Genomic DNA, 10,041 nt, shown 5'->3' with positions numbered 1-10,041 from the left:
ATGGCGAGGAGGCAGAATGGTTATTGCAGGCTGTAGGCTTTCTTGAAGAGATGGGTTTTCAGGTTCCGTCTGAAGGATCCGAGGGTGGTGGATAGTCGGACGTGTTGAGGCATGGAATTCCAGAGGATGGGGGATATTCGGGAGAAATCTTGGAGGTGGTTGTGTGAGGTACGAATAAGTGTGGAGGAGAGTAGGAGGTCTTGGGAGGTTACGTGAGGGAAGATATGGGGAGATTAGTTCAGAGATATAGGGAGGGGACAGGTTGTGGATGGGTTTGTAGATCAGTGTTAGTAGTTTGAACTGGATTCGTTGGGGAATTGGGAGCCAGTGGAGAAATTTGCAGAGGGGAGAAGCAGGGGAGTAACGAGGAGAGAGGTGGATTAGCCGGGCAGCGGAGTTGAGGACAGACTGGAGTGGTGCAAGAGAGTTAGCGGGGAGGCCACAGAGGAGGGTGTTGCAGTAGTCGAGGCGGGAGATGATGAGGACATGCACAAGAGTTTTGGTAGATTGTGGGCTGAGGAAGGGACGGATTCTAACAATATTTTTGAGTTGGAGGCGACAGGAGGTGGCAAGAGTTTGGACGAGCGGTTTGAAGGACAGGGCAGAGTCGAGAGTTACCCCGAGGCAGGGTAGTTTCAGGTGCGGGAGAGAGCGTGATGCCGTTTACCATAATAGATAGGTCAGGTAGGGGGGATACGTGAGATGGGGGAAAGATGATGAGTTCAGTTTTGTCTACATTGAGTTTTAGGAAGCGAGAGGTGAAGAAGGAGGATATGGCTGACAGACACTTCGGGATTCTGGACAGCAGAGAGGTGACATCTGGGCCAGAGAGGTAGATCTGAGTGTCGTCCGCATACAAGTGGTACTGGAAGCCATGGGACTTTATGAGTTGTCCTAGGCCAAGGGTATAGATGGAAAAAAGTAGGGGCCCTAGGACAGAGCCTTGAGGGACTCCAACAGAGAGAGGGCGGGATGAGGAGGTGGTGTGGGAGTGGGAAACACTAAATGTGCGGTCGGAAAGGTATGAGGCAATCCAGGACAGGGCAAGGCCTTTGATGCCAAGGGAAGAAAGAATCTGTAGCAGTAGGCAGTGATCGACTGTGTCGAAAGCAGAGGACAGGTCAAGAAGGAGGAGGATGGAGAACTGTCTGTTAGCTTTGGCTGTGACTAAGTCATTAGTAATTTTGGTCAGAGCAGTTTCGGTGGAGTGGTGGGGGCGGAAGCTAGATTGGAGGTTGTCAAGGAGAGAGTTAGATGAGAGGTGGGAGGAAATTTGAGCATGGACATGCTGCTCAAGGAGTTTTAAAGCAAACGGGAGCAGTGATATGGGGCGGTAGCTAGGCATAGCAGTTGGGTCAAGGTTAGGTTTTTTGAGGATGGATGTGATGGTGGCATGTTTGAAAGCAGAGGGGAAGGTACCAGAAGATAGCGATAGGTTGAAGAGATGGGTTAGGGCTGGAATGAGCATGTTAGTGAGGTTGGGGAGCAGGTGGGAGGGGATGGGGTCAAGTGCACAGGTGGTGAGGTGCGATTTGGAAAAGAGGCAAGTAAGCTCTCCTTCAGTGATGTTGGAGAGGGAGGTTATTAGGGAAGGGCAGAGGTCTGGTGTATGGAGTGGTTGGGTTGGTGGAACAGTTAGGGTTTGCCTTGTTTGGTCGATCTTGTTTTTGAAGTAGGTGGCAAAGATGTGGTTATACATGCCACAGGTTAATTCACAGGACATTCAAGGGGATTCTCTGGCATTTTCTTGCTTCTCCTTGATCTATAAGGAGTTTTAACTGAATATGTATGCATAATATGTACATGTTAATTCTCTTTGCATTGAAAAGTGGTTCATATATATCTTTCCTGCTTCCTCTGTACTTGAATAAATCAGCTAGTGGTTGAATCCAACTAATATATCATATATAGCGATTTGGATTAAAAAGTAACTTTTAATTATGTATTAAAATCTGCAACTATCATAAACAAACAAAAAATTAAAATTTGTGCAAGGTGCAAGAAACAAACAACAATCAAAATATTGCGAGATGCATCATACGCAGATGGGGTATTATATTGTAGTTCCCCTTTATCTGCTGTGCTTAGATCCCTAATCACCATACCACCCTTAATAATAACCAAACCTGAAATCAAGGTAGCAGAATAGGGGTATGCGTATGTACCATAGGGATCAAATCGGATTGGGATTTAATAATACTAAATCACCCCTAATCTGTGCCATCTCCGCTTAAAGGGATGATCAGACACCCATTACTGTGTAAATAAATAGGTAAAATATAACCACAGTAGAGAAAACATCTCAAGTGGGTGTAGTTTATGCTAGTCCAATGACTCTGTACATCCTCTTAGGGCCCAAAACCCTCCACAGAAAAAACCCTCTTTTGAGACCACTTCAAATAACAAAGGGCTAGGGCCCAAAATAAACTAGGGCCCAAATTAAACAGGGAATAACAATGTCAAAGATATCAATGTAAGGGGGATTGACATAATGAAACAAGGCATCCTAGAAAAAACTGGAAAGGTCTCACCCGCATTAATGTCACAGGGACATAACCTTCTTCTGGATACAGCGGTGGACCACTTCAAAAGACCCCCTCCCGACGCGTTTCGCTTGTGCTCTTCAGGGGATATAGTGGGGCCAGCATACTAGTGCCATCGTAGAGACGCTGTAATAGTGTGTGGGCAGGCAAGAGTTGTCCGACCTAAATACTCGCGCCCTGCAATCAAATGCTGCCATACCTCCGGTCATTACCGTGCATCACTTCCGCTCTTGTATCACACGTAAGTTCCGGAAGTATAATATGTGGAACGCAAATGCAACCCGGAAGATAAAGAAACTATATCTCCGCGTTCATTGTGGAACGCAGCGCTGCTATGACAACCAAGCGCGATCCACGGGTATGCGCATGCGCAACGCGCCGCTCTATACTATACCCAAATGGATTGCTTTCCAAAGAAGTTACCCCTCATTTAAAGCAGCATATATAATCAGCTGCTGGGCATTATCATGTTATAGATCATAAAGAACACGGCCTATAACGGTACCACTTTGTTATGTGCAGGTTTCACACCAAGGAAATCAATATATAAGGGATCTAGGACAGAACACTGTTAAGACAGGATTATTCGGAAGAAAAAGTAATATCCAAAAGGATTCCTAAAGAAGGAAGAAAGGAATCGCGAAAGAAAGACCGTCTCTGGATACAGACAATATGGGCAATGAGACAAATTTGTAGTTATAAGGTAACCAAACTGTACGTGCGCTTCACAGACCGACCCCTCAGGGGCCCTTTTTTTCTATGTAACGGTATGTATTTTAAAATCTACGGTCAACCCCTTGGGTTTAAGGGTGTTGAGCTCATAGATCCACATGAGTTCTCTCTTTTTTTAAAAATCTGTTCTCTATTGCCCCCTCTTCTCTGAATTGGGACTGCGTCTATTATTCTACACTTGAGTTCTTTTTCTGAATGATTCCACTCGCTGAAATGCTTGGGGACTGGAAGATCCATTCTCTTTTTCCTTATGGTATATTGGTGGTGGTTCATCCCAACCTTAAACTCGCATGTTGTTTCACTTGTGTTTACAGAGTGCACATCATTCCCTTCAATTTGGCTGCCATAATCACGGCATGGCGTCCATTTTGGTACCTCGATGTGACGGGTTACCATGGCAGCCATGTCAGGCCCCTATAGCCACCATCTTGTTTGTCCTATGAAGCTTATCCTGTGGCTGAGGTTCATAGGAGATTGTGAGTATAATTCATACTGTGGAAAAAAATAAAGTAAAAAAATTAAACTAAAGAATAAAATATGTTATTTATTATTATAGCGCCATTTATTCCATGGCGCTTTACATGTGAGGAGGGGTATACATAATAAAAACAAGTACAATAATCTTAAACAATACAAGTCATAACTGGTACAGGAGGAGAGAGGACCCTGCCCGCGAAGGCTCACAATCTACAAGGGATGGGTGAGGATACAGTAGGTGAGGATAGAGCTGGTCATGCAGCGGTTTGGTCGATCGGTGGTTACTGCAGGTTGTAGGCTTGCCGGAAGAGGTAGGTCTTCAGGCTCTTTTTGAAGGTTTCGATGGTAGGCGAGAGTCTGATATGTTGCGGTAGAGGGTTCCAGAGTAGGGGTGATACGCGAGAGAAATCTTGTATGCGATTGTGGGAAGAGGAGATAAGAGGGGAGTAGAGAAGGAGATCTTGTGAGGATCGGAGGTTGCGTGCAGGAAACTACCGGGAGACGAGGTCACAGATGTATGGAGGAGACAGGTTGTGGTTATGGATATATATATATATATATATATATATATATATATATATATATATATATGTGTGTGTATGTGTGTAAAATAAAAATAAAAGAAAAAATTAAAATATATAAAAATTAAGGAATAATAATCCAAAATTAAAATATATAAAACTAAGCAAAATAATAATAAAAGGAAAAACAATAAAAACAATTTTCTATATTCAGAAAAGTCTGATCTATTAAAAATATGAAATACATTATTCCAAATTGGTAAACTCTGTAACGAGAAAAAAAAAAATCTGAATTCCATAATGTTTTTTTCTGGTCTCCCCCCAAAAAAAAATTTGTACACCAAATTGGTGCCAATTAAAAACATCAGCGCGTCACTGTCGTCACACACAAAACCAGGACCCCGTGAATGAAAAAATAAAATGGTGGCACAGGTTGAGTTTGTAATTTTTTTTCTGCAAATTTTAGATTTTTTTTTTAACCACATAAAAACCCTAAGTTTGGTATGGCCACGATCGTCCTGACTTGGAGAATTGCACAGGGCGGCCATTTCTACCTCACAATAAATGTCGCAAAACAAAACCTAAAACATAATGGTGTGAATGCGGTTTTTTCACTGTAATCCGTTTCCTCACTTTTCAGTCATCTTTATTGTGAAATGAACAGTGTCATTCAGAATGACAACTCATCCCTCATAGAAAACCAAGCCCTGGTGCCGGAAAATGAAAAAGTTGGGGCTTTTAGAAGGCAGGGAGACAAAACCAAAATCGCAAAAATGTCAGTTGTCTGCATCCTTAATGAATAGTATTGATAACACAGCTGCAGCTGAGATGGGAGAGAGACATCATCTGTCTGTGTCTATAGGCGGCATACACCCCGCCAAATCTCTACAGAAGCTGCATTTGCCACATTTTGTAAATAAAGTTTATAAAAAAAAAAGAGAGAAAGATGCGCAGGCGCCGTGAAAAAAACTACAACTCCCATGACGCCTTGCGGCATTGACGGCCTCGGAGAATCTGTTTCCTGGTTCAAACTTGCAGGATTTGCTCAGAGTCAGACGCTGTGCGGAGGGAGGCGGTAGATGAGCGGCCGGTGCGCGCGGTTCTGTGCGGTGTGAGGGGTCGGCCGCTCGGGGACACGTGGGGGAAGGAGGTGAGAGGTGGGGCCAGTGTGGTGAAGGTCACCGCTCCTATACACGTGTACTGCAGGGTCTGTACCATCTGTAGACCTTTACTATGTCACTAGGGTACAATTACTGAAGGTCTCACCGCAGGGACCACCACCGATCACGGGAAACGAGGTTCTCGGCTCTGCTTTACCGCTTACTTCTGCGTGCTTTATTCATTGTTCTGTGCAGCAGCGCCCCTAATAATCTGTCTGTTTTTTGTCAGCGGCTGCTAATGACCAAGTAATCTAAGGGGTTAAAATGAAGTTATCCTTCGATGTCCAATGGAGCCCGCCCATTGGCCCTTGCAGCTGGGGGTGGAGCCTGCCCATTGGCCCTTGCAGCTGGGGGTGGAGCCTGCCCATTGGCCCTCGTGGCTGGGGGTGGAGTCTGCCCATTGGCCCTCGTGGCTGGGGGTGGAGTCTGCCCATTGGCCCTCGTGGCTGGGGGTGGAGTCTGCCCATTGGCCCTCGTGGCTGGGGGTGGAGTCTGCCCATTGGCCCTCGTGGCTGGGGGTGGAGTCTGCCCGTTGGCCCTCGTAGCTGGGGGTGGAGTCTGCCCATTGGCCCTCGTGGCTGGGGGTGGAGTCTGCCCATTGGCCCTCGTGGCTGGGGGTGGAGTCTGCCCGTTGGCCCTCGTGGCTGGGGGTGGAGTCTGCCCGTTGGCCCTCGTGGCTGGGGGTGGAGTCTGCCCGTTGGCCCTCGTGGCTGGGGGTGGAGTCTGCCCGTTGGCCCTCGTGGCTGGGGGTGGAGTCTGCCCTTTGGCCCTCGTGGCTGGGGGTGGAGTCTGCCCATTGGCCCTCGTGGCTGGGGGTGGAGTCTGCCCTTTGGCCCTCATAGCTGGGGGTGGAGTCTGATCATCTGACATCGTAGCAGTGAGATATTGATGCTGGGGACATTTCCTTTTCTATGAAATCCAAGAGCTTCATTACTGAGAAATTACTAAACTTCAGGACCTCTATGACTGTTTTCTTCCAGACATGCGTCTCACCGCGCTCCTCTCTGCGCCCTCCAAGGTCATAAAGTTACCCCGTGACTACCGCTTTGGCACCAGCCGGCCGTCTACCGTAGCTGCTCAGCGGAGAAATCCTCCTGGAAAGAGGAGATCGAAAATATTTGTGGAGCCCATCAGGAATGATGAGTGGGCGTATTTCCGCGGTGACACAGTAAGTAGCGGAGATTAGTTTTGTGACCCTATTGTGGGTGTTTTACGAGACGGCTTCACCGCCCATTTCGCCCTTTACGTTTAAATTGAATCCCCGAAATCAATAACAAAAATCGGGCAAAATGATGTGTTGTTTTGCTGCTGATTTTGTTGGGTTCGCACACAAGTGATTGCACTTCACATCTGCGGTCAGGCTTCGGCACAAACAAACGGTTAGGTCCACATCTGCCAAAGGAGTTCATGATGACTTGCGCAATTTTTGGGGGTTAATGATTTGTGTCCTCTGATTTATCTGCTTTGTTTTCCAGGTTGAAGTTCTTGCTGGTAAAGATGCGGGAAAACAGGGAAAGGTGACGCAAGTTATAAGAGCGCGTAACTGGGTGGTGGTGGAGAACCTGAACACGGTGAGAGACGGAAATGCACCTGATACAGATGCCTGTCTGTACACACACACACACACACACACACCAGGGGCATTGTACATCTCATGCTCAGCTCCAAAGCCTGCTCCGTGCATGCAGTTCCCACGCTCGGCTCCCGGGCCCACTCTGTACATGCAGATCCTACCCTCAACTCCTGAGCCCGCTCTGTTAATGCTGTTTGCACGCTCAGCAAGCCTTCATCAAGGGGTATAGAGCTTTATGGCAAGTGGCATATACACTAATGTACACAGGGTCTCGTTGACCTGTAGGGCTTCCTGTGTATAGATAATGGCTCACATCTCTTACTTTCTCCCTTTGATATTTAGCATTATCGCTACGTTGGGAAGTCTGGTAGTTACAGAGGGACGTATGTGCCCAGTGAAGCTCCTCTGCTGCTTAATCACGTGGCTCTCGTGGACCCGACAGACAGGTGAGCTGCTCGTCCCTTCTGTCATTCATCTCCATTAGGCTACTTTCACACTAGCGTTAACTGCAATACGTCGCAAATGCGTCGTTTTGCCGAAAAAACGCATCCTGCAAAAGTGCTTGCAGGATGCGTTTTTTCAGCATTGACTAACATTAGCGACGCATTGCCACACGTCGCAACTGTCGTGCGACGGTTGCGCCGTGCTGCGGCGGACTGTCGGGACCAAAAAACGTTACATGTAACGTTTTTTGCTCCCGACGGTCCGCTTTTTCCGACGCGGCCGGAACTCCGCCCCCACCTCCCCGCACCTCACAATGGGGCAGCGGATGCGCTGGAAAAATGCATCCGCTGCACCCGTTGTGCGGCGGAGACAACGCTAGCGTCGGGGACCTCGGCCTGACGCACCGCGACGGGCCGAGCCCGACGCTAGTGTGAAAGAAGCCTTACTCGCATGGTCGTGAGCTGATGACTTTTTTTTTTTCCCTCCAGGCAGCCAACATCAGTCGAATGGCGGTACACAGAGGAGGGCGAGCGGGTTAGAGTGTCGCTACGAACTGGACGGATCATTCCTAAACCAGTCTTCCAGCGACGAGATGGGATTATCCCTGAGCAGTGGAAGGGTGAGGACCCCGCAGGAATCTGTTGTTTATTGTATGCAGTGGTCACTTGCTTTTAGCTAAAACAATGTGATTCAGTGTGTCCACCGCCAGCCTATATACCAGTGTTCGGCCTGGCCACCGGCGCCCTAGATACCGGCGTTCGGCCTGGCCACCACCGCCATAGATACCGGCGCTCGGCCTGGCCACCGCCGGCCTAGATACCGGCGCTCGGCCTGGCCACCGCCGGCCTAGATACCGGCGCTCGGCCTGGCCACCGCCGGCCTAGATACCGGCGCTCGGCCTGGCCAACGCCGGCCTAGATACAGGCATTCAACAGGTGTCTGCCAGGATTTGTGCACACGACATGAGAGACCCCGGAGAACCCCCTAAGTACTTATTTATTTATTTTACTCATTTATATAGCGCCATTAATTTTACATCGCTTTATAAACATTGGCACTGTCCCCATTGGGGCTCACAATCTAGAATCTCTATCAGTATGTCTTTGGAATGTGGGAGGAAACCGGAGAACCTGGAGGAAACCCACACAAATATGGGGAGAACATACAAACTCCTTGCAGATGTTGTCCTTGGTGGGATTTGAACCCAGGACCCCAGACCTGCAAGGCTGCAGTGCTAACCACTGAGCAACCGTGCTGGCATACATCTCTTGTGTCATATTTCTGACTTCTCTCCGTAGATGGCCCTAAGGACACGTCTGCGGATGACGCTTTGGAGAGAACCTACGTTCCATCATTGAAAACCTTTCAGGAGGAAATCATGGAAGCCATGGGCATTGTAGAGAACAGACGACACCGGGATTCCTTCTGGTACTGATGGACGTGGACCTCAGACGGGGGTCCCAGACGACTCAAACGTTATAGCTCGGCCTCTGTTATTGGGGGTTTACACATGAGAAACAAGTACCAATGTCCTAAGTGCAGGGGTGGGGTATATGATGCGGATTTTACCAATTGGATTTGCAAAAATCTGTCAGCATATGACAGAAGAGACCACCACAATAAAATCCAGACAAGTTCACCTAATGTCTTGTCCTTTTTAATTTCATCTTCTTGGGGTCTTTTATTTATGTATATATTTTTTTTTTATTCTGTATAAATGGGGCCGTGCTGTTGCTGGTGGTGTACCCAGCACTGGGCTGACATGTAGGGGCGTGGGATCGTCCGGGGTCTGCATCGTCAGGAGTCATTGTGCTTCATTTTCACTGCAGAGTAGAACACGACTAAGGCTACGTTCGCACTTGCGTACTGGTGCCTTGTGGACAGCAGCGTACTTCCTCCCTGAAGCTCCGCACTTCTTCCGTTTAGGTACGCCTACTTCTGCATGTGCCTGCGTACCTATCTTTAACATTGGGGAATCAGGACATGCGGATGTATGCGGATGCGTTGTTTTTTACGCTCCTGCAGACCCAACGAGGACGCAACAAGTTGCAAGTGTGATCCCGGCCTTATAGCACTTATATTCTTGTACATAGGAGCAGTATTATAGTAGTTATATTCTTGTACATAGGAGCAGTATTATAGTAGTTATATTCTTATACATAGAGGGCAGTATTATAGTAGTTATATTCTTGTACATATGGGGCAGTATTATAGTTATATTCTTGTACATAGGAGCAGAATTATAGTAGTTATATTCTTGTACATAGGGGACAGTATTATAGTAGTTATATTCTTGTACATAGGGGACAGTATTATAGTAGTTATATTCTTGTACATAGGGGACAGTATTATAGTAGTTATATTCTTGTACATAGGGGCAGTATTATAGTAGTTATATTCTTGTAAATAGGAGCAGTATTATAGTAGTTATATTCTTGTACATAGGAGCAGTATTATAGTAGTTATATTCTTGTACATAGGGGGCAGTATTATAGTAGTTCTTGTACATAGGGGTAGTATTATAGTAGTTATATTCTTGCACATAGGAGCAGTATTATAGTAGTTATATTCTTGTACATCTTGTACATAGG

At 47.1% G+C, this 10,041-nt stretch overlaps 1 protein-coding gene across 2 annotated transcripts; it reads left to right on the top strand.

Moving 5' to 3' along the window:
• The first annotated feature begins 5,244 nt into the window (after positions 1-5,244).
• Positions 5,245-9,116, top strand: MRPL24 (mitochondrial ribosomal protein L24). Of its 2 annotated transcripts, none has more exons than XM_077258570.1 (6): positions 5,245-5,423; positions 6,414-6,601; positions 6,909-7,004; positions 7,349-7,452; positions 7,939-8,069; positions 8,749-9,116. In XM_077258570.1, the coding sequence occupies exons 2-6, from the start codon at positions 6,416-6,418 to the stop codon at positions 8,883-8,885; spliced, it is 654 nt and encodes a 217-aa protein (XP_077114685.1). In that variant the 5' UTR covers positions 5,245-5,423; positions 6,414-6,415; the 3' UTR covers positions 8,886-9,116. The 2 variants fall into 2 exon arrangements, with proteins under 2 accessions (XP_077114685.1, XP_077114694.1); XM_077258579.1 differs by lacking the exon at positions 5,245-5,423 and adding an exon at positions 5,475-5,571.
• The last annotated feature ends 925 nt before the right edge of the window (positions 9,117-10,041 follow it).

This window comes from Ranitomeya variabilis, chromosome 1, assembly GCF_051348905.1.
Source record: "Ranitomeya variabilis isolate aRanVar5 chromosome 1, aRanVar5.hap1, whole genome shotgun sequence".
In the NCBI taxonomy this organism is placed as follows: domain Eukaryota; kingdom Metazoa; phylum Chordata; class Amphibia; order Anura; family Dendrobatidae; genus Ranitomeya; species Ranitomeya variabilis.
The sequence above is the reverse complement of the archived record's forward strand: the minus strand, read 5'-3'. Positions and strand labels throughout refer to the sequence as shown.

What these genes read in the sequence shown, in the direction of transcription:
- MRPL24 (XM_077258570.1), top strand. Translation starts at nt 6,416, where the DNA reads ATGCGTCTCACCGCGCTCCTCTCTGCGCCCTCCAAGGTCATAAAGTTA. An exon ending in CGTATTTCCGCGGTGACACA is followed by an intron (nt 6,602 to 6,908) that starts GTAAGTAGCGGA and finishes TTTGTTTTCCAG; the next exon opens with GTTGAAGTTCTTGCTGGTAA. An exon ending in TATCCCTGAGCAGTGGAAGG is followed by an intron (nt 8,070 to 8,748) that starts GTGAGGACCCCG and finishes TTCTCTCCGTAG; the next exon opens with ATGGCCCTAAGGACACGTCT.